At 43.5% G+C, this 27256-nt stretch overlaps 1 protein-coding gene across 5 annotated transcripts in view; it reads right to left on the reverse strand.

The window, feature by feature from the left end:
• Nucleotides 1–341: 341 nt before the first annotated feature.
• LOC144694846 (dihydropyrimidinase-related protein 2) overlaps nt 342–27256 on the reverse strand; it is a 58276-nt gene continuing 31361 nt past the window's right edge. For 3 of the 5 annotated variants that reach the window (XM_078565488.1, XM_078565484.1, XM_078565486.1), the window contains exons 5-14: nt 24881–24942; nt 24693–24773; nt 14437–14505; nt 12129–12249; nt 10252–10408; nt 6898–7039; nt 6210–6380; nt 4792–4971; nt 2936–3107; nt 342–2053 (exon numbers count right to left, since the gene is read on the reverse strand). In XM_078565488.1, the coding sequence (XP_078421614.1) occupies nt 1962–2053; nt 2936–3107; nt 4792–4971; nt 6210–6380; nt 6898–7039; nt 10252–10408; nt 12129–12249; nt 14437–14505; nt 24693–24773; nt 24881–24942 (1247 nt within the window). In that variant the 3' untranslated portion in view covers nt 342–1961. The remainder of the gene's footprint in view (nt 2054–2935; nt 3108–4791; nt 4972–6209; nt 6381–6897; nt 7040–10251; nt 10409–12128; nt 12250–14436; nt 14506–24692; nt 24774–24880; nt 24943–27256) is intronic. The other 2 variants (XM_078565485.1, XM_078565487.1) reach the window with 1 other exon arrangement.

Below are 27256 nucleotides of genomic sequence, written 5' to 3' on the forward strand. Positions count from 1 at the left end.
AATCCAACTTTTATAGAGAAAAGAATGGATCTCCCATATAGAATTCCTCTGCATCCTTCCTCTTTTGGAGGAAGAAGAGTAGCAGCAAAAAGGAGGACAGACTAGCCGGTCAGCACCTGAATTCATGGCACCAACCCACCAGCACCAACATCCTGAGGTACTCCCGCCTCCAGTTCTCCCAAAAATGACACTGGTAATGGGTGCACTTCTCAAAGCAACGACACACACACCACATGCTCACACCACACACACATCAGTGGTCAGCTTTCAAATTCCAGTCACTCGGAGACGGTTAAACAGCAACGTGTTTTATTAGCTGTTCATGTCAGTAAAACACAGTATTTTATCAACCTTCCCTAACGGGATAAATCACAAGACCTTTATTGAACACAACAATGAAAGGAGGAAGAAAAGTACAAGAGCAGAACCCCATCATCAGGAATGCCATGAAAACACAAAGTAGTTTCTTTAACAAGAATACAGTACAGGATTGGAGGGTATAAAAGCCATCAAGACGACATTTCAAAACTACAATGAGTTTTAGAGCATCAAGTCACTGCGGTCAATTAATCTTTGAAACTCCCCCAAGTATGAATTAAGCTCATCCAGTGATAAACTCAAAGCAAGCCGTCAATGAACATGCTGCTTGCAAGCCCATGTAGTGTTTCCAGTCTGAAAAATTACAAGAGGAAAAATGCGCTTTAAGAACCCATAGAGGAAGACAACAGTGAATCCTGTTGAGATCTTATAGGCAAAACCTCTCGACGTACTGCGTCAAAGGCAAGTGGACCATCCCACAGGGGAGCTGGGAAGAGGCTTCCAAGTGGTGGAAGGATGGTAGCCCATGAGTAGGGCAAGAAAGCAGCAAACTTGTTAGTCAGGCAGCCTCGTCCTTAAAAGCCTATTCTTCTATTCTCAGAGTTAACCCTCAGCCTTGGCCTCACATACTTAAATGCTTTCCATTTCTCAGTACAAGTTATGTTTAACAATGCTGTGTGTGGTACTCACAGTTGGGAAGCAAATGGCATTTTAAAAGCTAAAAACCAAAGGATGCTGGAAATTTCCAGCAGGCCCCTCAGAGGCTGAAACTGAAAAGACGAGTTAGTATCAACCCGTGTTTTCATTTTCGGGCACTGCCTTAGGTATTTACACCATTCTGCTCCAAACTTCCAGCGGCCAGAGTTTTTCCACAAGTAACAGAAATCTTCCCTGCATGACCAAGTAATCAATCCATCAGTTGTCGCATATTTAGGATTTTTAAAAACTGTGTTGTGTGTACTTTTAATAACAAGTGGTTAGCAAATTGAAATTCAAACCCTGTTAAACATAATTTAAACAATATTTGTACACTGTAATTTATCTCTGCAGAATATAAACTATATATATATATATATATATACCAGAAACAAATTGCGTTCTGGCACTGATTTACTGACCATCCCTTAACTGAGAGTTCAACTAGATTAAAACTGCTGCATAATGATGACTAATGAACCTTCATTTTTTTTTTGTTAAGCGTAGCCTATTTAGACAAGTTTGCGGCTCTCTCAAACCATTTTGCATGGTCGTAAAATTAAAGGGGCCCACTTATTCCTCAATCTGCGTGGGAACTTCTTGGTTACTATTCAGCCGCGAAGCTTAGAGGAAACATTCTGACAACTCTACTGTAGGAGGATGTACAGCTCCAGTGAAGTCACTTCCATCTCCCTCAAGCCAGATGGATGCAGAAGCTCCTTCGTATCTTAAATACTGTGTGTCCTATTGCATCAGGTGTAGGTTTTAAGAATGAGAGCGCGTTTCTTTCTCTTAATTTAACTGTTGGTGATAAATATAACACTCGGAGTAGGTTACACAAAATACAGGATTGTTTGTCCACAGTAACCATCACAGGCTCTTAAAAAAAAAAATAAATGGATGAGAAAAAGATGATGGCTCCGCCAACACCACTGCACAATGGAGGTTCATCCGAGCGTTGTGATATTCGCATGGCCACCAGGAGGCATCACGATGCGCTGGCCAGTACGGCGAGGTAGATTGTCATCTACCTGTGCACCTGTAGAAAAGGGGGAAGAATTAGAACGCAGAGAGGGATACATGCAAAAAAGATACTTGATTCTCCCCACCTATTCTGCATCGCCCCCCTCCCCCACAACTCAACCACTCACGGTCTGAAGCATAACACCCAATGACATTTTCTTTTCACTAAGTGCACAACATTCTGTGGAAAAGCTTTTGGTTAAAACTCAAGGAGCACAGATGGCACTCTCATTGAGGATATGTGAATTTCCAACAAAACCTGGCTCATCTTGGCCTTCTGCATGAACTCGAAGAGTGAAGCCCAAGACATTTACCAGCTTCCTTCAAACACGGCAGGTGAAGTGAGCAATTTCTGAAGTGCACCATTTTTTTTTTCTGATGCTTTCATTGTTGCTCCTCTACCTTTCCTCAAAAGAACTGGGCACCCTCTTGCTCTGCACTCTTGCCCCTCATGGTCTTAGACTGAGTGGCGACAGGTTGTGTCCTGCCATGAGCTGACTCCCACATTCTCCAAGCAGAAGCCGCTGCATCCAACCCAGCAGCGAAAGTATCTTCCCACCTTGTTTGAAACCTAGGTGAACTCGGCAAAGCACATTTCACAGAGAGCCCTGTCCAATGCCAGGGAGGGAGCAAGCGAGGGACGACATCAGCGAGCACTTTCAAAGTGAGTCCATCTGAGACAGACTGGAGAGCTCCACTCATCACTGCATCAGGTGGCTCACACCATCACAGGTCACAAACACTTTCACAAATGCAAACATAAATTAACTTATTCTACATATTTCACAGATCTGCTACTTCAATAAAACACCAAGGCAAGGAGCTAAAGCAAATACTAAATACAAAGTATTACACTGCCACATCAATATGTTGAGAGGTAATAAAACAGGAAACACACATTTACCAGACAAACTGAATCCTGACTGGTGCAGGTTTCGCACTGGTGGCGGTTGCTGCTTGGCAGGTGAAGTCCTAGCGGAGGAAGCAGGCGTGACAGACTTTGGCGTCACTGAAACCTCACACACAGGACCATCGTACAGCCCTCGGGGAACTCCGCGCAGTTCTGTTAACTGGGTGGCAAAAAGTGAGAGCATTAAAAACTGAACATGGTCGAGATGGTGACAAAAGCAATATTTGTTGCAGCTCACTTGCAACATGCATGAGTGCTATATTTCAATGTACAGACGCTGACTGAATTAAATGAGCCCATTTCACTTGGTGTGAAATTTTTTAAAAACTTAATGATTCTTCGTCAAGGCTTCCTCTTTTGCATCGACCAACAATGCAACTGTGAAAATAGCACAAGGGACATGGGCTCAAGTCAGATAACAACAGTGTTAAGAATTTTGTTTTCATACAGAGTGATCAATGCAAAGAATAGGTAGTGGAAGCCAAAACTTGAGGACCATTTAACTAACAGTTTGAAAGTGTGTTGGGGAAGGGGGAGCAGAATGTTCATCCTCATTAAGCATCTACCGTTTAATTACATTTCTCCCTTGCTGGAGATATCATTCTGCATCCAACACTCTCAAAGACTGTAGTAAAGATATGGAAGTCACACACATGGCAGTCTTTCATGGCAGAAAAGCAAGGGTTGGCTATTCTGACATTCAATAGCAGCATACTGCCCTATTCTAAAGAGAAGTGCATCTTTGCTCCTTATCCTGCAAAGCTGTGCTTTTGGAAGCATCTTTCTGTGCTAATCTTCCACATCAGGAGCTAAGCACATAATCCTGGCTGACTCTCCAGGGTGCATAACAGAAGAATGATCATTCCCAGGACAAAGTTAAATTGTCAGTGATCAACAAACCCAATTTGGTGAATGTGCCAGGGACAGCAAGAAACAAGGGCAAAAAAAAAAGACTTATGTTATGTAGCTGTGGTAACTGGATGCACAGTCACTGCCTCCTGCCAATCACGGGTCATGTGATGTACTGTAGGGGCTCTGACCAATGAGCTCTTAGTGCGGGCAATCCGTAGGGCGGGGTTTTCCCCAATGAGAGATCTGGTCGAGTGTGCAAGCAGTAAAAATGTCTCTGGAACAAAGTTCAACTGTTTATTAATGAAACCAGTCTGCTCCAGAGAGTCATCACAGTAGCACTTCATGACATTTTTCAAAATGGTATCAATGTACGTCCTGCAGCCTGATTGTTACCTTGAAAATATCAGTCAATTTGTACACAGCAAGATCCCACAAACAGCATTGGAATAAACAACCAGTTAATCTGCTTTGGGCAGCATGAGTTGAGGAAAGGCTGGCACCAGAAGAACTCCCTGTTCTTCTTAAAATGGCGCTGCAGGATCTTCACCATCAACCTGATCCAGTGAAACAGGCCTCGGTTTAATGTCTCATTCAAAGGACAGTTCCACACTGTGCTGCAGGGTGAGCCTTGATTATGTGCTCAAATCCCAACATGGAACTAAACTGCTCTCCAAAAAACAAAAGCAACCTTCCCAGAGAAAAATAAATAAAAGGGCTGTAGTCACCTTAAAGTAACCCAAAGTAGTCACAGGATTGATAATTTAAAGATGAGCACAGACGCTGTCTCCAGGGTAAAGGCTGAGCAGTTTTCAATTACACTGAAACACGTGCTGATGTGTAGCGTTCAAAGCTTTGCTGAGTCAGAGGGAGAAACTAAGCTTGAACAGGACATCCTGCCAACAGGGCCTCACAGCCCATCACAGAATATCAAGACAAAGTCAAAACCAAGCCACTTTTAATCCTGATATACGACAACGTGTAAAAGCCATTACCTTGCTCCTTGCTTTGACCCTCTTGTACACATAGTCGGGGAATGGTTTCTTGGGGATAAAGCGCCCAGAGCCCTCAGTAGCATGAACCATGCCATCTTCAAAGACAATTTTACCTTGGCTTATGACAACCATGGGTGCCCCGCGACACTCCATTCCTTCAAAAATATTGTATTCCACTGCCTGGTTGCAACAAGGGAGAAAGAGCATGAGAGCAGCAGGGTTATACGCACGCACCTGCACAAAAATTACATCAATGCTGCAAAACCCATGGTTCACTCACTTATTTTCCTATTTTCTCTCATCCCCTCCTGATTCTTGGTGGGGCTCAGTTCTCTGGAAACATGCCAAAGTGGTCGTTCTCCATGTCCAAACCTGACTAGTGAGCGCTGGCAACCTAATTGATTGTGAAAGGCATTACAACTGAACATAATCCTGTGTCCTCACTTGACAAGTCTGTACACGAATACTTTCCATTAGAGGTCACAGTACAGTGATCAGGAGCAAGAAACCTAGCCAGTTGCTTTTCCTTCTCTATTCCACAAGTGTTGAAGTCCACTGAAACCAGCTAATTCAGTACAGACCAGGGACAGATCCTGGCGCCATCTGATACGACTCTCTGAACTGAATCTGCCGCCTATCTGTCCACTCCACCAGCCTCTCACTGTTTTGCATTTATCCTCACACTTTGGCCATCCCAGCTAAGTTGCAATTTTCATCAGGTGTCTATTATTTTCCTTGCCTCATCTCCAAATGCTTCCAAATACTTCCAAATTGTGACCCGAAATGCACCACCTCAAAAGGGTAGGAGAAGGTTCAACTACAACATTGGCGGCAATGAAGAAAGTCATGGGACTAATTGGATAGTTCTACCTAAGAGCTGGCAGGGGCCCGATGGGCTGAATGGTCTCCTTCTGCGCTATATAATTCTATAGTTCTATGATAAGTAAAACAACAGAGGTTCCAGCACAAATCTCTGGGACACAAAACTAGTTGCATCACACCATCTCAAAAAGCATTCAACTCTTCTTTGCTTTCTGCCCCCTGGCCATCATTTGAAATTATTTACAGAAGGTTAGCTACCAGATTTGAGGACTACACTACCTGACTTGTGTCACCAACACTGAGTGAATTGCTGGGAATTTCCTGAGAGCTTCTCCCACTCTGCTCCTTCGGTAGAAATTACAACACAAGAGGTTCTGCAAAAGTGGGGGTTTCTGCCCAACTGCAAAAGTTGTGTGACAGAGGAAGAGAAGCTCTGATGTAATTCCTGGTAAATATTTACTATTAGAGCCCAGAGTATATATAGAACCTTTTGTCCCTTGGTTAAAGTAACAACATTGGACAATGATATGTTTGCTTGTGCAAAAAGACTTAAATGAAGTGACTGTATTAAATAGCACAGAAAGCGTTCAAACTACCAGGCTATGGTTCTTTGCAGTGATGGTCTTGACTATGTCAGGGTCCCAGATCACAAGGTCAGCATCTGAACCCACTGCAATGCGTCCCTTCCTTGGGTACAAGTTAAAAATCTTGGCAGCATTGGTGCTGGTCACTGCTACAAACTGATTTTCATCCATTTTTCCAGAGACCTGTGTTGTTGGTTTGACAAGAAAGATTTCAGTTAGAGAACAACAACTTGAAAGCTGGGAACACCATAAAGACATCCAACAGATCGCTTTTGGGCTTTAGAATAAATCCCACTTAATCCATTTAGTGTGTTGTTATACTGTAGGTACATCGCTCACCCCACGATATCCAATTTTCACAGTACTAGATTGCTCAGCAACTTAATTTTCGACGAGAAACAGGATTACGAATGCCATAAGGGTGAGAGCACCTTCCACCTTTTAACTCATGCGCCCATGTTCTAATAACCAGGCCTGCCTTGAAGGAGCAAATTCTATCTCAAACTTCAATAAAAGGTCCCCTGTTAGTTGCCTCCTTTCAAGGCCAGTGAAGTCTCACAGCTTCTTAACTCTTTTCTCATAGCCTCATGCTCCTTAAATACAAAGATGAGGCTCAGGGTCCTCCTCTGTAGTGTCTTCAGGACCTGAGCCCCTTCACCACTTGGTTTTTCATTCTTTCCATGACACGAGTAGTACTTACCACAGCTTTATCCCAAACAATGGACATTCTCTCCTCAATTCCATTGGTACCTTCAGGAATCAGGGTGAAGTCGTCCTTGCCTAAAGCTTTCTGAGAGGTGTTGAAAGTACAGTGTGCACTGCCAGTGACCTGCAGATCACCACTGCAAATACAGGGAAACAATGAGGGTCAACACGGGTGCTTACCTAGATCCATTTAACACACTGACTGACAAACCATATTTTTAAAACAGACCTTCACTACCTAATGAGAAATGGTAATGAGCTATAGACACCACGACAGTTTGGTCTGTATTGAAAAATTGCTCAATTACAAAGTTAGAAGCATCCAGTGTTGCTTTGTTTGAAAGAAAAAATAGTTAAGCTTCCAACACCTATCCCATCAATCAGTGAGTCCTGCTCGGAGTTTGTATGGGCAGGAATTGAAACACACAACTTGGCTCTCCTGTTAATCCCCTCCCTGCTGCCTGGGTCAGCTGGACAATGTGGCATGAAAGCAGTACTTTCCTGTGCAGCAATGCCCCAGCAAGACTCAGTGTCATCTGTGGCACAGTGGGTAGCACTCCCACCGCTGAGTCAGAAGCTGTAGGTTCAAGTCTCACTCCAGAGACATGTGCACACAAACCTAGGTTGACACTCCAGTGCAAGTACTCAGGTGGCACTGTACTTTTGGGTGAGACATTAAACCAAGGCTAATCGACTCTTTCAGGGGGATGTAAAAGATCCCATAGCAACATTTTGACCAGAAGCCGGGGAGCTGTCCCCAGTGTCCTGGCCAATATTTATTCTTCAATCAACACCACAAGAAAATCTGACCTGAAATTCGACGGAGTGGCACAGATTGCCACTCTGCTCCTAGTTTCCTACCTGAAAATCCAGGTGATCCTTTCTTGCCCTACCTTCTGACTCAGGCCAGGCATGAACTCTGTTAAGGGAAAGTCACTTTTGACAAATTTGATCGAATGTTTTGAGGAGGTAACCAGGAGTGTTGATGAGGGTAATGCATTTGATGTGGTCTACATGGACTTTGGCAAGGCTTTTGATAAGGTCCCTCATGACAGACTGGTCAAGAAAGTAAGAGCCCATGGGATCCAAGGCAAAGTGGTACATTGGATCCAAAATTGGCTGAAAGGCAGGAAGCAGAGGGTGATGGTAGAGGAATGTTTCTGTGACTGGAAGTCTGTTTCCAGTGGGGTTCCACAGGGCTCGGTGCTGGGGCCGTTGCTGTTTGCGGTTTACATAAATGATTTGGACTTAAATGTAGGGGGTATGATCAAGAAGTTCACGGATGACACGAAAATTGGCTGGGTGGTAATTAGTGAGGAGGATAGCCGTAAACTGCAGGAGGATATCAATGGACTGGCCAGGTGGGCAGAGCAGTAGCAAATGGAATTCAACCCAGAGAAGTGTGAGGTAGTGCACTTGGAGAGGGCTAACAAGGCAAGGGATTACACGCTATGAATGGTAGGACTCTGGAAAGTGCTGAAGATCAGAGGGACCTTGGTGTGCATATCCACAGATCCCTGAAGGTAGCAGGGCAGGTAGATAAGGTGGTTAAGAAGGCATATGGGATACTTGCTTTTATTAGCCGAGGCGTAGAATACAAGGGCAGGGAGCTTATTCTGGAACTGTATAAAACACTGGGTAGGCCACAACTGGAGTACTGTGTGCAGTTCTGTTCACCACATTATAGGAAGGATGTGATTGAACTGGAGAGGGTGCAGAGGAGATTTACCAGGATGCTGCCTGGGCTGGAGGGTCGGAGCTATGAGGAAAGATTAGATAGGCTGGGGTCGTTTTCCTTGGAGCAGCAAAGGCTGAGAGGGTGTCTGATCGAGGTGTAAAAAATTATGAGGGACATAGATAGAATGGATAGGAAAGCACTTTTTCCATTTGTAAAGTGGTCAATAACCAGCCAGGGGGAAGGTAGGTTTGCAAGCTAAGTGGGTAGATTGCAGCAGGTGGGTGGGCTGTGGTGGTGTCGGTCGGTCGGGGGGATGGGTGTGGGTTGGGTGGTCGGGTGGTCAGTGAGGGGGCGGAGGGGGTCAGGGAAGTCCCATTGGGGGGGTCAGTACTATAGTTACGCAAGAATTAGAAATGGTTTGAATTCTTCTAATGTTTCCTGGGTAACCATTACTCTAAGTCAGTTGGAACCATCCAAAGTTTGAGATTTAAATCCCACTTTGGGATGGTTCCCATTGCAGGGCAATTGCCCAACAAAAGTTTGAACTTCCCAGGCAATCCTTACCTGGGGACTACTGGGCAGGTAGGTTGTGGTCCCAAGTGCACAAATTAGCTGCAGTGTTCCCTACATTTCAACAACGATTTCATTGGTTGTAAAGGGTCTTGACTCAAGCTGAGGTCATGAAACTACGATTTAAATGCAAGAGTTTTTTCTTCTTTCTTGAAGAGAAAGGAGCCGAGAAGCAGAGGAAAATCGGGGAGAAAAAGGGATGTGAACATTTCAGAAATCTCTCCAATTCTCATTATTGCTTTAAGGGTTGAATTTTTGTAGAGCTATCTGACTGAAGGTTGATGGAACAAACAAACTACAACAATAACCAGGAAAGCAGATGGGGGAGGTGTGGGGAGTTGATGAAAGTAGGAGTTGAGCACTGTGCAAAATATCTTCACATGCACACAACAATCAAACGTGCACATCAGAGTGAAACAGTCAGTATCTTTACAAAGAATAATGGGCCCTTTGATTTTTGCAGCCAAAGTTCAATTCACAGATCCCAGGACATCTGATTGGAATATTAACAAATTCGAAACCCAGGGAGAACATGCCCTTACCTTTTGGTATCAAGTTACTTATTTCACAAAATACTATTGATATATTCAACTGCTTCAATCAAAAATGCCTTCCTGAAAGGACCTCAGAGTTCTATCCTGTTTCGTTGTTCTAATATCCTGGTGTTCCTTGAAAGAGCATTGCAGTTGTACGTTTGCACACCCCATTTCTATTTATAGACCTCTATGAAGGTTCCCTACTGGGTCCTTTACCCCATTTTCTGTCCTTTAATATCCTTCCTCATCAAATACACATACAATTCCCATTTAAATTAAAGCAGTCTCAACAGCCGCTTGTGACAAATTATTCTATGCCCGGATAATCTTGGGTGCGATGAGATTTGTGCTACTTTACTCATTCAATCATCTTGTGATATTTTTGAGTCTATTCGTACATTAATCTTTGTAGAGACAACCTAAACCCTCCTTGCCCTCAAAATGCTTAAGTTATGGATTTTGCTTAAATTGTCCCAACTTGTGAATGCGGAACTGTTGATGCTCAGGATGGCACATCATCGAGGGAAAATCTGCAGCTCAAGTGACTTGAAAACCAAACACGTACCAAGATAGCAAGGAGTTCAGGTAATCTGGAGTGGTTGGATCAGGACTCAGTGGAGGGGAAGTCACAAAAGCAGCTGCCTTGGCCCAGTTCTTGCTCCAGTAATGAGAACCATCAGTGCCAAGGCTTGCGGTGATCGGCTCTCCATACACAACAGTGCCTGTCAGGGAAAGGGAGCATCATTAGCTCTTTCTTTCAATAAAGACTTGAATTGAGAGAAGATGGCTGATTTTCAAGCCTCACTGCCACCTGGAGTTGAAGAAAGAAAAATGCACTGTTTTTTAATTTCATTGTTCATGGATTTAGAAGTATTGCATGATTAATGTTCAGCTTTGATTCAAATCATACACAGGCATATACACATGCACACACCGTGCCAGTCTTTTGTCCAATCAATAAACTCCCGGCAAGGAGGAAGAAACCGTTTCCCCTGGCAATTAGGCCGGCAACCAGAGGTCAGAGATTTAAAATAATCAGTAAAAGAGCTAGAGAAGAAATAAGGAGAAATTTCATCACACAGAGGGCCCTTAAGATCTGGAATGCACTATGTGAAAGGTATCAGATTGCACAGGAACTTTCAGAAGGCAACTGGGCATTTAGTTAAAGTCCAATTTGCAGAGTTACGTGGAAAAAACTGAATGTGGGACTAAATTGGACACTCCTTCAAAGAGCTGGCATAGGGGTGACAGGTCACATGGCCTCATTCTGTGTCGGGAGAACCTATGATTCTAGCCAATGCTCGTGCAAGCTATGTGGCACCCCGACAGTACCTGCGCAGGCCGCACTGAAGTTGGCCCTTTTAAATTACTGTGCCTGCATCACCATGCAAAAGAAAATTGAAAATGCCACACAAAAATAAGTCACCCGCAGGCTCCAAACTAAAAGAGTTACTTAGCACAACTTTCATTCTAATCAGCCTGTTCCACAATGTCCCAACGCGAGTAATTCCTCTTGATAAAGAGAGTCACCACACACGGAGCTCATCTGGGACTCCTAGACGTATTACAGCAGGCAAGCGGGTAGCATTGGGACTATTGCATCTTTGCAGGACAAACACCAACAAGGACTGGTTGGGCCAAATGGTCTGTTTCTTGGCTGTCATTTCTACTGATGGCTGCACGAAATGCTACTGGCCCTTTGGCCTTCAAAATAAGGTGGACATTTCCCCTACAGCCAATATTTGATATGACGATGTAGTTGATATAGTGTATAGTGCATGTATAACTGTGGGGACTGAGTACAGGGCTCACCAGCTTACAGAAACAGCTCATAACAACTTTCCTCTTTAACCAAGAGGATTCAAAATGCAATGATCTAGTTCTGCTTGTTCCATTTTAGTTTTGGGCCAGAACATTCTTGTTTTCACATCACCAAACTTCCAGCAATATCTAACAGGTTCAGATGGTAGCTCTCTCACATCCAAATCTACAACTCTGCATTGAGAGCTCACTTTGATACTTGAGCACATGACCTCAAACAGCACTCACTGACAGGAGGGAAGGCATGCATCAGCTTTGGGGTTATCTTTTTCAGTCCAGCTAGATGGCCCGATCTGAAGGGGAGCAGGAAGTTTTCCTGGTGCCCTGGCCAACATTCTGTCCCCATACAATATTGAAAAAAACACAAACGGATTGGCCAGTCATCTCAGGTGCTGTTTGGGAGACACTGTTTATGTGAAATGGCTTCTGCACTACAGATACACTTCAAAGTTACTCCATTATTTGGAGATTTGATGTAATGGGATGATACCTACGGCAAAGTAATGATTTCCCCCCCCACTGTCATCAACATTGAACAAGCAGGTCTTAGGTTGGTGATGGTCCAGGCAATGGGGAAGAAAGAACAAATGTTCCTGACTCAGGAGAAGGGCCGACACATACCTTTCTTCCTGCCTTGAGCAATGATATCAGCAGCAGTCTTACTCATCACTTTGGTTACATAGAGTGGGCAATTGGTTTGATTTGCAATAGTGATGGCCCGGTTCACTGCTTCTGCTTCAACCTGCAGAGAAGGAAACATTATGGAGCACATGGGGAAAGAAAACGTTATAAAATCTGTATTCCACACAACTACTTAGCCAGTGGCGAGCAAAACATAAATAATTTAACAGAAGATCATTTGACTCAGTGTTTACATTCATTCCACATACTGTACAAGCTGCAAGATCATGAACCTTATCCAAATTCTCTCTCAAGTTCCACAACACATATCGCTATATTACTCATCCCAGACCAGCTCTCTTCATGGGTATTTTCCATGTCATCGCAGCTCAGAAATCATCCTGCCATGCATTGCATTCAACCATTGCTACCTATACCTATTCCTTATGAACCTCAAGTGTCATCTTAACTAGGAGAATGGCCGGCCATTCAGGATTAATGGGACCAAAGGACCTCAGAGCAAGAGTAGGCTATTCAGCACTTGAAGCCTGCTCCGCCATTTAATAAGATCACGGCTAAGCTGATTGTGGTCTCAACACTTCCCTGACTGCGCCTCATAACTCTCGACTCCCTTGTCTATCAAAAATCTAACTCAGCCTTGAATAAATTCAATGACCCGGGCTGCACTGCTTTCTGGGAAAGAAACTTCCTCAGATCAACGACCTTTTAAGAGAAAAAAATTTGTCCTCACCTTTGTCTTAAAAGAGGAGGCTCTTATTGTTGAACTGTGTCTCCTAGCTCAAGTCACCCCGACAAGAGGAAAATCCTCCCAGTATCTACCCAATCAAGCTCCCTCAGGCTCTTTTATGTTGCAATAACATCAACTCTCAATCCTTCTAAAGTCCAATTCTTCTAAACAGGCCAGCCTGTTCAATCATTCTTCATTAGATAAGCCTTCCATCCCAGGAATGAGTTAAGTAAACCTTCTCTGAACTGCTCCTAATGTTTATATCCTTTTTCAAAGAAGGAAACCAATACTATACGCGGTACACAGACTGAGTAGAGGAGAAATTTATTTGCTCAGAGTTGTGGATCCTTGGAATTCGCTACTCCAAAGGGCTGTGGCTGCTCAGTTGTCGAGTATATTTGAGACGTGGAGCACTGATTTTTGAATGCCAAGATAATCAGGGACAGAGGGATGCGGAGGGGAAGGTGGGGTTGAGATAGATCATCCACGATCTGATTGATGGAGCAAGCATAGAGGACAGAATGACTTCCTCCTGCTCCTATATCTTATTTTGATCAGTTCCAGTTTTGTTAAAAAAGATATTACAGGTCAAGTATCCTTTATCCAAAACTTTTGGGGCCGAGTGAATTTCAGTATTCAGATCTATCGTATGTACAGTGCACTTAGGCACTAAAATAGCCTAAGCCTAGGCTAGCTATAGTCTAAAAATATTAGGTTCTTACTTCTTACCTCTTAACACTTATTACAGCTGTACTTTATTTTACATTGCTTTATTGACATACAAACTAACTGCATAGCAGTTGAAAAAAGTTTGCTTTTTGGATGTATGGATCAAGGATATTGCTCGACTGCTGTATCTTAACATGAATTTGTGCGAGTAAATTCTATTTTCAAATTCTGTTTGAAACAGGGTAATCCTGGATCCAACTGTGGTTCACAGTCTACTTAATTAGCCAACTTCCACCTGCTCATCAAGCAGTAGTTCTCAAAATCCTGTTGAATTATTGCAAAGACTTCAATAAAAAGCTCAAGTGGTGTCCTCACCCCACAACTACACACTTCACAGTGGCAGCTACTGAATAGTACTCAGTCCAGCTGTCATGTCTCAACGGTGACTGCTAATTAAGCACAGGCCAGAAGTGGACTCTGAGATGATTTCAGCCTGTACAGCCTAGACACTTCACTGCATAAACTTGGTGATCAGCTGGGTTTCACAGGAGAAGCATTTCAAGACCTGATCTGAATTCACAACACATCTAAATGTCTGACACATGCATCAGAACCAGCATTGTTTTAACTCTTGCTGCCATTTGATGGTCAAGCAGCTTAGTAATGGACAATGGAACAGGTGGTGCAGGATTCCAAGGGTAAAATTCCAGTTGGAAGAGTCAGGAGCTGAGGGCTGAATTGAAAAAAAGAATAAATTTCAAAGTTGCACCATCTGTCTCATTACAAAGTTGCTTGACTTTCATATGGTAGCAAGAGTTTAATCAAATATCATGTTCCTAAAATGAGGCAGATCGGTCAGTTGTCCCTGAATTTGAAAACCTATCCTCTTACCTCCTCTGGCCTGCTGAGTACATGGCCTTCAGGTCCGGTGATACCCAGTCCAAGAATCCTCTGCTGTTCCTGCAATAGGACACATGATGGTTAGGAGACAGTGTCACAGAACAGTCCATGCAACCTTAAGGGGATAATGATTAGAAATAGCAGAATCCAGTTCTTATTTCATATCAATGAGCAAGGGCCCAGTGAAATACAAGTGGCAAAAACATAGGAAATAGGGGCAGGAGTAGGACATTCAACCCTTCGAACCTGCTCTGCCATTCAATAGGATCATAGTCAATAGAATCATGGGTGATCCTCTCAATATCATACTCCCACTCTCTCCCCTACCACTTGACGCCTCTAGAATCCAGAAATCTATCTATTTCTTTCTTGCATATATTCAGTGACTTAGTCTCTATAGCCATCTGTGGAGAATTCCACAGGTTCACCAACCTTTGAGTGAAGAAGTTTTTCCTCATCTCAGTCCTAAATGGCCTACTCTGTATCTTGGAGATTGTGAGCTCCTGTTCTACACTCCACCAGCCAGAAGAAACATCATCCCTGCATCCAGTCTGTCCAGCCCTGTCAGAATTTTACACGTTTCAATGAGATCTCCTCTCATTCTTCTAAACTCCAGCGAATACAGGCCTAGTCAGCCCAATCTCTGCGCCTACAACAATCCTGCCATCCCAGGAATCAATCTGGTGAACCTGTGCTACACTTCCTCGATGGCAAGTATATCCTTTATTAGGTAAGGAGACCAAAACTGCACACAATAATCCAGGTCTGGTCTCACCAAGCTGCAATAAGACTTCTTTGCTCCTGTACTCAGGTCCTCTCACAATGAAGACCAACATACCATTTGTCTTCTTAACTGCTTGCTGCGCCTGCATGCTTGCTTTCAGTGATTGATGTACATGGACACCCAGATCCCTTTGTACATAAACATTTCCCAATCTATCACCATTTAACTAATACTTTGTCATCTGTTTGTCCTACCAAAGTGGATAACTTCACACTTACCCAGGTTATACTACATCTGCCATGTATTTGCCCAATCACTCAAACTGTCTAAATCGCCTTCAAGACCCTTAACACCACTCACATTCGCACCAAGTTTCATGTCGTCAGCAAACTTGGAAATATTACATGTGGTTCCCTCATCCAAATCATTGATATATATTGTGAATATCCGGGGCCCAAGCACTGATCCCTGCAGTACCCCAACTAGTCACTGTCTATTCTTACATCGTTTCCTGTTTGCTAACCAATTCTCAATCCATGTGCTTTAATTTTACATACTAACCTCTTCTGTGGGACTCTATCAAAAGCTCTCTGAAAATCCAAACACACCAGGTCCACTGGTTCTCCCTTATCTATCCTGCTTGTTGCATCCTCAAAAAACTCCAGTAGGTTTGTCAAACATGATTTGCCTTTGATAAATCCATGTTGACTTTGTCCAATCCCGTTGATATTTTCTAAGTGTCCTGTTATCACATCCTTTATAAGAGGCTCTAGCATTTTCCCTACTACTGTTAGGCTAGCTGGTCTCTGTAATTTGCTGTTTTCTCCCTCCCTCCACTTTTAAATAATGGGGTTACATTTGCCACCCTCCAATCTGCCAGCAATGTTCCAGAATCTACAGAATTTTAGAAGATGACAACCAACACATCCAATATTTCCATGGCCAGTAATCCTTTAGTAATCTGGGGTGTAAATTATCAGGCCCTAGGGATCTCTTGTCTTTCAATCCCATTAATTTATCCAGCACTATTATTTTAGTAATACTGATTTCCTTTAATTCCCCCTTGGTTCCTTTGCATTTTTGGGGATGTTATTTGTGAATTTCTTCGTGAAGACAGGGCTAAGGTAGTTGTTTAATTGTTCTGCAATTTCCTTGTTCTCTATTATAAATTATCTTGTTTCAAACTGTAAGGGACCTACATTTGTCTTCACTAATCTTTTTCTTTTTACATACTACCACAGAAAGGTCACACAGTGATGAAAGCCGCAAATAAAGATTTTTTATTTAGATCTTGGCAAACAATTATTGAGCTCTGTGAAACGGAAGGCATTTAAGTGCAGCACAAAGCCATGCAGACAAGAAATTCTCAGGCTTAATACCGGCTGCAGAGTCTAGAACAAACTGTCGCAATCTCAGGATAAGGGGTTAAGACTCGTATGAAGAGAAATTTCTTCAGTTAGAGGATTGTGAACCTTTCAGGTTCTCCGCTCCGGACTATGTTCCAAGGCTAAGACAGGAAGATTTTTCGAAACTAAGGAATCAAGCGATATAGGGATTGGGAGGAAACATGGAGTTGAGGTGGAAGATCAGCCATGATTTTACTTAATGGCGGAGCAGAATCTAAAGGCCATGTGGACTACTCCATATTACCAGTCTGTGCTGAATTCAATGAGATGAACTTGGAGGCCAGTGGGTGTGACATAATTAGCCTCAGAGTCCTAGGTTAGAGGTAGGAATATCTAGTGATCCACCTTGGACGTCATGTTGCTAGCGTGCTAACGCACCCCAACTTGACTCATATACAAAGAATATCGATATGGACAAAGTAACCAATGCCTGTCAGTGGCACAGAGCCATAGTCAACAGAAGTCAGTGCCTCAAAGGGACTGAAAAAATTTGGGAGTTGAGGGCAAACTGTTCAACTTCAGTGTTCTTCGCTTCTTTCAGCCATGGCTCAGTGGGTAGCACTCTCTAGTCAGAAACTGATGGGTTCAAGTCCCATTCCAGAGACTTGAGTACAAACATCTCGGCCGACATTCGCAATACTGTAACGAGGGAGCGCTGCACTGTCAGAGCCATCATCTTTCAGATGGGATATTCAAGCCCTGTCTGCTCTCTCAGGTAGATGCGAAAGATCCCATGGCACGATTTCAAACAAGAGCAAGGGGCTTTTTCCTGATGTCTTGGCCAATATTTATTCCTCAAGTCAACAGAACCAAACAACAGATTATCTGGTCACTATTTGAGAATTTGCTGCATGCAAATTGGCTGCTGCATTTGCAACAGTGACAATATTTTAAAAGTACTTAATTGATTATCAAGTGCTACGATATGTCCTCAGGTTATGAAAAAGGAAATGTAAATCTGAGTCTTTCCTTCTGCGGAGTTGAAGAATTGGTCTACGTCATCTCAACAACGAACACTGAACAAGCCAACTTAATTTTAAGCGTAAATTTCCCAGAAACAGACAGCTGGCAAGGAAGCCCTATCTCAAGTCTTTTTAAAAATCTGTTCATGCTACGTTAGCTTTGTTGGCAAGGCCAGCATTTGTGGCCCATCTCTAATTGCCCTTGAGAAAGTGGTGGTAAGCTGCTTTCTTGAACCTCTGCAGTCCATGTGGTATAGGTACACCTACAGTGATGTTAGCAGGGTTTCAGCATTTTGACCCAGCGACAGTGAAGAGATGGCAATATCATTCCAAGACAGGTTAGTGCATGCCTTGGAAGGAAACTTGCAGGTGGTTGTGTTCCCATACACATGCTGCTCTTGTCCTTCTAGGTAGTAGAGGTCACGGGTTTGAAAGGTGCTGCCGAAGGAGCCTTGGTGAGTTGCTGTAGTGCATCTTTTAGATGGTACACACGGCTGCTACTCTGCACCAGTGGTGGAAGGAATGAATGCTAAAGGTAGTGGATGGGGTGTCAATCAAGTGGGCTGCTTTGTCCTGAATGGTGTCGAGCTTCTTGAATGTTGTTTGGAGTTGCACTCATTGTGTATTTTATCACACCCCTGACTTGTGCCTTGTAGGAGATAGACAGGCTTTTGGGAGTCTAGAGATGAGTTACTCACCATAGAATTCTGAGCCTCTGACCTACCCTTGGGTAATGTCATTGAATCTCAAGGAGAAATAGTTAGATTTTCTCTTCTTGGAGATGGCCATGGTCTTGCACTTGTGTGGCAGCTTGTTACTTGCTATTTGACCAATGACTTGTATGAAGGGGCTGAATGTATGGTAGTTAAATTTTCTGATGACACGAAGATAGGTTGGAAAGTAAGTTGTCAAGAGGACTTAAAAAGCCGCGACAGAGGAATTTAGTTAGGTTAAGTCTGTGGGCAAAAATTTGACAGATGGAGTATAATGTGGGAAAATGTGAAGTTGTCCACTTGGGCAGAAAGAATAGAAAAGCAGTATATTATTTGAATGGAGAGAGACTACAGAACCATACAGTACAGAGGGATCTAGGTGTCCTAGCATATGATTCACAAAAGGTTGATATACAGGTGCAGCAGGAGATAAGGAAAACAAATGGGATGTTGGTGTTTATTGCAAGGGGAATGGAATATAAAAGTATGGAAGTGTTGCTACAGCTGGAGTATTGCATACAGTTTTGGCCTCCTTACTTAAGGAAGGATATAACTGCATTAGAAGCAGGTCAGAGAAGGTTCACCCGACAGATTCCTGGGATGAAGGGGTTATCTTATGAACAAAGTTTGAGGAGGTTGGGACTATACCCATTGAAGTTTGGAAGAATGAGAAGTGATCTTATGGAAAGACCTAAGATCCTCAGGGGACTTGACAAGATGGATGCTGAGAGGACGTTTCCCCTTGTGGGGGAGTCTAGGACGAGGGGACACAGTTGAAAAATTAGGGGTCTCCCATTTAAGGGTGAAATAATGAGAATTTGTTTCTTTCAAAGGGTTATTAGTCTGTGGAATTCTCTTTCCCAGAGAGCAGCGGAAGTTGGGTCACTGAATATATTCAAGGCTGAGTCCCATAGGTTTTTGATCAACAACGGAGTCAAGCGTGATGGGGAACAGACAGTGGAGTTGAGGCCACAGTTTGACTGGGGATCGAATTTGCTCAGCTATTGCTTATAAATGCACCTTTATGTCAATCTCTGAGAATGTAAGGCTGTAGGAGATTATAGAGATAGGGAGAGGTGAGGACATGAAAGGGTTTGAAAACAATTGTGGGATTTTGAAAATCGAGGTATTGTTTGTAGGTTACCAAGCACAGGGATGATGGGTGAACTGGATTTTGTGTTAGTCATGACATGGGCAGCAGAGTTTTGGATGACCTCAAATTTTACTGAGAGAAGAATGTTGGAGGCCAGCTAGAAATATTCATGTCCAGAAGTAACAAAGGCATGGATGAGGGTTTCAAAATTAGGTGAGCTGAGGGAGGGATTGAATCAGGCAATGCTACAGAGGTGGAAGCTGGAGGTCTTAGTGACAGCATCTATCTAGTCTGAAGCTCATCTCAGAGTCCAAACAACACTAAGGTTACAAACGGGGTCTGACTCAGCCCTAGCAAGTAGCCAGGGAGAGAGATAGAGTGAGTGCCTATCAAGCAGAGGTTGTGGCCTCTGGATTATTTTCTTTTATATTTATTAACGGGATGTGGGTGTCGCTGGCTAGGTCAGCATTTATTGCCAGTCCTAAGTGCCCTAGAGAAGGTGGTGTTGAGCTGCCTTCTTGAACTGATGGAGTCCATGTGGTGTAGGTACACCCATTGTTCTGCTAGGGAGGGAGTTCCAGGATTTTGACCCAGCGACAGTGAAGGAACGGCCGATATATTTCCAAGTCAGGATGGTGAGTGACTTGGAGGGCAACTTCCAGGTGGTGGTGTTCCCACCTATCTGCTGCCCTTGTCCTTCCAGGTGGTAGTGGTCATGGGTTTCGAAGGTGCTGTCTAAGGGGGCTTGGTGAATTCCTGCAGTGCATCTTGTAGATGGTACACACTGTGTGTCTGTGGTAGAAGGAGTGCATGTTTGTCGATGGTGTGCCAATCAAGCGTGCTGCTTTGTCCTGGATGGTGTCCAGCTTCTTGAGTGTTCTGGGAGCTGTACTCATCCAGGCAGGTAGGGAGTATTCCATCACACTCCTGACTTGTGCCTTGTAGATGTTGGATAGGCTTTGGGGAGTCAGGAGGTGAGCTACTCGTCACATGATTCCTAGCCTCTGACCTGCTTTTGTAGCCACAGTATTTATATGGCTAATCCAGTTCAGTTTCTGGTCAATGGTAACCCCCAGGATGTTGATAGTGGGGGATTCAGTGATGGTAATGCCATTGAACATCAAGGGGCGATCGTTAGATTCTCTCTTGTTGGAGATGGTCATTGCCTGGCACTTCTGTGGTGCCAATGTTACTTGCCACTTGTCAGTCCAATCTGGATATTGTCCAGATCTTGCTGCATTTGGACATGGACTGCTTCAGTATCTGAGGAATCATGAATGGTGCTAAACATTGTGCAATCATCAGCGAACATCCCCAATTCTGACCTTTTGATGGAAGGAAGGTCATTGATGAAGCAGCTGAAAATGGTTGGACCTAGGGCACTACCCTGAGGAAGTCCTGCGGTGATGTCTTGAAACTGAAATGATGGACCTCCAACAGCAACAACCATCTTACTTGGCGCTAGCGCTGACACCAAATAGCAGAGATTTCCCACGCCTCCCCAATTCCCATTGACTTCAGTTTTGCTAGGGCTCCTTGATGCCATACTCAGTCGAATGCAGCCTTGATGTCAAGGGCAGTCACTCTCCCCTCACCTCAGGAGTTCAGCTCTTTTGTCCATGTTTGAACCAAGGTTGTAACGAGGTCAGGCGCTGAAGTGCCGGAACCCAAACTGAGCGCCAGGTTATGGCTAAGCAAGTGCTGCTTGATAGGACTGTTGATCACCCCTTCAATCACGTTAGTGATGATTGAGAGTAGACTGATGTGGCAGTAATTGACCAGACTGGCTTTGTTCTGCATTTTGTGCACAGGACAAACCTGGGCAATTTTGAACAGGCAGATGCCAATGTTGTAACTGTACTAGAACAGCTTGGCTAGAGGCACGGCAAGTTCTGGAACACAAGTCGTCAGTACTATTGCCAGAATATTGTCAGGGCTCATATGCTTTTCAGTATCCAGTGACTTTAGCCATTTCTTGATATCAGGTGAAGTGAATCAAATTGGCTCAATATTGGCAACTGATGCTGGGGACCTCTGGAGGAGGAAGAGGTGGATCATCCGCTCAACAATCTTCTGGCTGAAAATTGTTACAAATGCTTCAGCCTTAACCTTTGCACTGACGTGCTGGGCTCCCCCATCATTGAGGGTGGGAATATTTGTGGATCCTCCTCCTCCAATGAATTGTTTAATTGTCCATCACCATTCACAACTGGATGTGGCAAAACTGCAGAGCTTGCATCTGATACATAGACTATTGAATCACTTAGCTCTGTCCATCACTTGCTGCTTATGCTGTTTGGTATGCAAGTAGTCCTGTGCTGTAGCTTCAACAGCTTGATAGCTCATTTTTAGGTATGCCTGGTGCTGCTCCTGGCATGCCCTCCTGCACTCCACTGGGTTGATCCCCTGGGTTGGTGGTAATGGCAGAGTGGGGGATATGCCAGACCACGAGGTTACAGGTTGTGGTCAAGCAGAATTCTGCTGCTGCTGATGGCCCACAGCACCTCATGGATGCCCAGTCTTGAGTTGTTAGATCTGGTCAAAATCTATCCCATTTAGCACGGTGGTAGTGCCACACAACATGATGGAGGGTATCCTCAATGTGAAGACCAGACTTGGTCTCCACAAGGACTGTGTGGTGGTCACTCCTATCGATACTCTCCTGCACAGATGCATCTGTGGCAGGTAGCTTGGTGAGGATGAGGTCAAGTGTGTTTTTCCCTCTTGTTGGTTCCCTCACCAACTGCTACAGACCCAGTGCAGCAGCCACATCCTTTAGGACTCAGCCAGCTCGGTCTGCAGTGGTGCTGCCGAGCCACTCTTGGTGATGGACATTGAAGTCCCCCACCCAGAGTACATTCTACGCCCTTGCCACTCTTGCACAGTAAACTTCAGCCAGTCTTCTTGCTCAGAACAATGTCACTTTCTTCTTCACTATTTCAAATAAAAGTAGCATTTTTCCCAACAAGGTTTAGAAAAGGGCTCTTGTTCTTTACTTCAAAGCAGTCTGTTATGAAAGTCAGTTGGGTCAGTTGAAGCATTATGTCTGAGCTGTATTTTGCAGGCATTAGCTAGGGGGTGGGAATCTAGAAATTGGTCTCAGCCATTCCAATCAGAATAAAATTTGCTTCTCTCATTTTTGTCGCTGTGTAATGTCAAGCTCAAATGTTAAACAGACTAGTTGTTATCCATGGAAATCTCTCAGGGCTATCCTAAAGCTATGACAGTTTCACCCATTGCACTCTCCAGCCACATTTTTAAAATTCACCTGCTCTTGTCTTTAAGTTAATCCATTAATATCAGGGTCTACCTGTCGATATTTTAATTTATCCTACACCATGGAAACTGTCTGGAATAAAGAAGTCTGGAAACATTCAGTTTACGTATACGTGTCACAGGAAACTCCTTCGCTATTGCCAAGTTATGGAATAATTTCCTCTTGTAAAATCAAATACATTTATCAATCGTTTATGAATATGGAGCGAAAGCAAGTTGTTGTTCGGATAAGGATCAGCAGTGAATGGCGCAACAGGCTCAAGGGGCTGAATGCCTTGCTCCTATCGCATGCTCCGAATGAATAGGGTCAAGAGTAATCCAAACTCTATTTCACTGTCAGTTCTGCATCAAGAGAGAGGAAACTTCCATTCCATGTCCTAGGATATTAAAGGAAGTAGCTACAGAGATAGTGGATGCGCTGGTAGTAATCTTCAAAGAATCCTAAGATTCTGGAAAAGTCCCAGAGGATTGGAAAACTGCCAATGTAACACCATTATTCAAAAAGGGAAGGAAACAAAAAACAGGTAACTATAGGCCAATTAGCATAACGTCTGTCATTGGGAAAATGTTACAGTCTATTATAAAGCATGTAATAGCAGAGCGTTTAGAATTACATAAACGAATCAAGCAGAGTCAGCATGGCTTCATGAAGGGGAAATCATGCCTGACAAATTTATTAGAATTCTTTAAGGAGGTAACTAGCAGGATGGATAAAGGGGAACCAGTAGATGTATTATATTTGGATTTCCAAAAGGTGTTTGATAAGGTACCGTACATAAGGCTACTTAATAAGATGATAGCCCATGGTGTTGGGGGGTAGTATATTAGCATGCATAGCGGATTGGCTAACTAATAGAAGACAGAGTTGGGATAAGGGGGGGCATTTTCAGGATGGCAACATGTAACTAGTGAACTGCCACAGGGATCAGTGCTGGGGCCTCAATTATTCACAATATATGTTAATGACTTAGATGAGGGAAGTGAATGTACTATCACCAAATTTGCAGATGATACAAAAATAGGTGGGAAGGCAAATGGTGAGGGTGACACAAGGAGCCTAGAGAGGGATATAGACAGGTTAAGTGAGTGGGCAAGAAAGTGGCAGATGGAATATAATGTGCGAAAATGTGAGATTATGCACTTTGGCAGGAAGAAGAGGAGCTGAATATTATTTAAATGAAAGACTGCAGAAAGCTGCAGCATAGAGGTATTTGGGAATTTGTGTGCATGAATTCCAAAAAGCTAACATACAAGTTCAACAGGTAATAGGAATGTTGGCCTTTATTTCAAAGGGAATGTTATCTAAAAATAAGGAAGTCTTGCTAAAACTATACAAGGCACTATTTAGGCCACAGTGAACAGTTTTGGTCCCCTTATCTTAGGGATGATATACTGGCATTGGAGGCAGTCCAGAGAAGGTTCACTAGGTTGATTCCGGATATGGAGGGATTTTCATAAGAGGAGAGATTGAGTAGGTTGGGCATGTACTCATTGGAGTTTAGAAGAATGAGAGGCGGCCTTATTGAAGCATATAAGATTCTTAGGGGGCTTGACAGGGTAGGTGCTGAGAGCTTGTTGCCCCTTGTGGGAGAGTCTAGGACCAGGGAGCATAATCTCAGAGTAAGGGACGCCCATTTAAAACAGAGATGAGGAGGAATTTCTTCTCTCAAAGGGTAGTGAATCTGTGGAATTCTTGACCGCAGAGGGCTATAGAAGTTGGGTCATTAAGTATATTCGAGGCGGAGACAGACAGATTTTTAATCAGTAAGGGGATCAAGGGTTATGGGGAAAAGGCAGGAAAGTGGAGTTGAGGATTATCAGATCAGCCATGATCTCATTGAATGGCAGAGCAGACTCGATGGGCCGAATAGCCTACTTCTGCTCCTACATCTTATGGTCTAAGTCAAATTGGGTCAGATTCCAATGCAAATTCAACATGTCCAATTACTAACTGCTTAACTCAGTGGACTACAAAATAGCACCCTTTGTATCCAGGAGGGCCCATTATGTCATTGCAACCTTAATTGAGTTTTACAGTATTTATTGCTCATGATGTCACCGCAACTATAATACCTCAGCAATAATATCACCATTCTCAGCGTGAACTTGAGCAATGGCACCCATGTCACGGATTGCACTCATGGCTTCATACATCTGCGAGTAAAACACAGACAAACAACACAAAAAGTTAATGTGATAAACTGAGCAGGGGAGGGAGCACATTTTTTCAGTATATTTCTGCTATTTTCTTGTTGCCTTACCTGGGCATCAGAAAGTTGATAACGGTCTTTGTAAGCCATGTAGACAAGGAAGGAGTTTACACCTGATGGAAAGGTACAGAAAGGTGTAAATGTGTTTTCCTAGACTTTGTTGAATTCACAAAGTTACATCAGTAATAAGACATGATTGTGACCTCGTGGAGAATGGTTACCAGGCCACTGGGAGTTAAGTGCCACTTAAATAGAGATCTTTTCAGAGGCAGATCCTAACTGCCAGAACCGAAAGTTCAAAGGCCTGACCACATATTTTTTGAAATATTATTCCACAGGACAAAAAGTTAAGACATGGTCCCAGCACAAGGTTTAATAAGGGGTACAAGCTACATAACAGATTAAATAACACTTGTAAGGTTTATACATTAAGTTCAATATGCTTGGCTGGGAGCACTCAGCAACAAGGCTGGAGCCATTCCTTCTTGGGGGCATTCGGAAGCTGTGCCTTCAGCAGTTGACCCTAGTGGTTCATTAGCCGTGGGAGACTGTTTGGGCTTGTATTAAGGTAGCTGCTATCTGGTGCTTTTTCCCCATCTGTGTACTATCACAAGGTTTAGACCAACAAGTGTTCTCCATAATTTATAGTTTTCATATCATTGGTTAAAGCTGCTGGTCAGAAACCTTGCAAGTGAAGCATACAACATTAACTACTTGTATTTATATAGTGCCCTTAAGTAAACTTTCTCAAGGCATTTCACAGGACTATTAGCGAACAAACTTTGACATGAAGTCACGGAGAGATATTAAAACAGATGGCCAAAAGCTTGGTCAGGAGTAGGCTTTAAGCAGCATCTTAAGGGAGGAGAGTGCGGTTTGCAAGGCTTAGGGAAGGAATTCCAGAGCTTTGGATCCAGGCAACTTAAGGCAGAGTCACATATGGTGTGATTGAAATCAGGGGTCCATAAAAGGCCAGAATTTGAGGAGCACTAAAATACAGACACAGGGAGGGGCAGGGCCATGGAGGGATTTGAAACCAACCATATGAATTTTAGAATTGAGACACTGTCAGATAAGAAGCCAATGCAGCAGGCACAGGGGTGGTGCATGAACAGGACTTGTTGCGAGACAACAGCAACATTTTGGGTAAAGGTGCAAGATGGGAGGCCAGCCAGGAGAGCATTGAAATAGTCAGGTAAGTTACTGATCATGAAATGCAAAATTGTAAAAACCAGAGGTTATAATTTAACCTCCAATGCACCTTAGTCTCATTTTCACAATTTTTTCTTCTACACAGTGATAAAACTCGAATCAGCTTGAGAGCAGACATTTAAAAAATATGTTCTCTCACATTATTTCCTGCTCTTCCTCTCCTGGTGGCACTGGCGCCTGTCCAGATACAATTCCAAAAGGTCAGCAAATCAACTTCATCAAGCAATGTTTGATTAATGAGAACACTTACCCTTTGTAACTCTATGGCTGAACAACCTAGGCCAATTGATTCCTCTTGTGAGCTCACTCGCCTCACTGGCAGTTTTCTGCTACCTCCAATCTCTTGCATTATATTTCCATTCAATATGACACTATCCTTTTTAGACTAGCACTTAATGTCATTTTTGAAGTAATTGATCCAGATATTTCACAAATTAAGGCCAGCATTTCAAACTCTGTGAAGCAGTTTGCAAGGTTTTCAGGCTCTGAAGATGAGACATATGGACTCGAAATGTTAACTCTGTTTCTCGCTCCGCAGATGCTGCCAGACGGGCTAAGATTTTCCAGCATTTTCTGTTTTTATTTCAAACTCTCTGCCTTTTTTTTGCCTTCTTTCCATCCAATGATGTCCTGATCTCGGTTATTAAGCTGTTCAATTATTTTATTAATCATCAGCAAAGCAAACATCACAACTCAAGCCCTGACCCCGCTCAGTTACAAGACTTTGGGTCATGAGCTCTACTACTTCCAGTCTGTCCACCCTCCAGCTGTGAAAAGATGACAAGCAATTGTTAAATGCAATCTCGAGTTCTGTGCACATCTGCAGAACCACGCCATCTTCAGTTTACTAATTCCTCCAAATGACTAAAAGGCATTTCAGTTCACTCTCAAGGGAGGCCAAGCAAATGCCCCAGTTGCAAATTTAACCAACTCACGGGGCATCATTACTCTCTGTTAACTCCTTGTCAAGTCTTTCTCGAATCCTGCTTGGCTATGTTTATACAGATGCCAGCCACTCTCCACATCTGATCCAAGTGCTCATATTCTAAGTCTGGTCAGTGAGCATCAGCAAGCTATTTAGACACTTAGTGCCTCACAGGCAAGCCTAATCCTGTCCTCAACTGAAGGTGTTCCCCCCACCCCACTTTTCAGCAGGGGTCACTGGATAGTGAACAGAACCAGCAACAATGCCTTGCTAACCCCTCTCCCTATTCC

This window comes from Cetorhinus maximus, chromosome 20, assembly GCF_964194155.1.
Source record: "Cetorhinus maximus chromosome 20, sCetMax3.hap1.1, whole genome shotgun sequence".
Classification (NCBI taxonomy): Eukaryota; Metazoa; Chordata; class Chondrichthyes; order Lamniformes; family Cetorhinidae; genus Cetorhinus; species Cetorhinus maximus.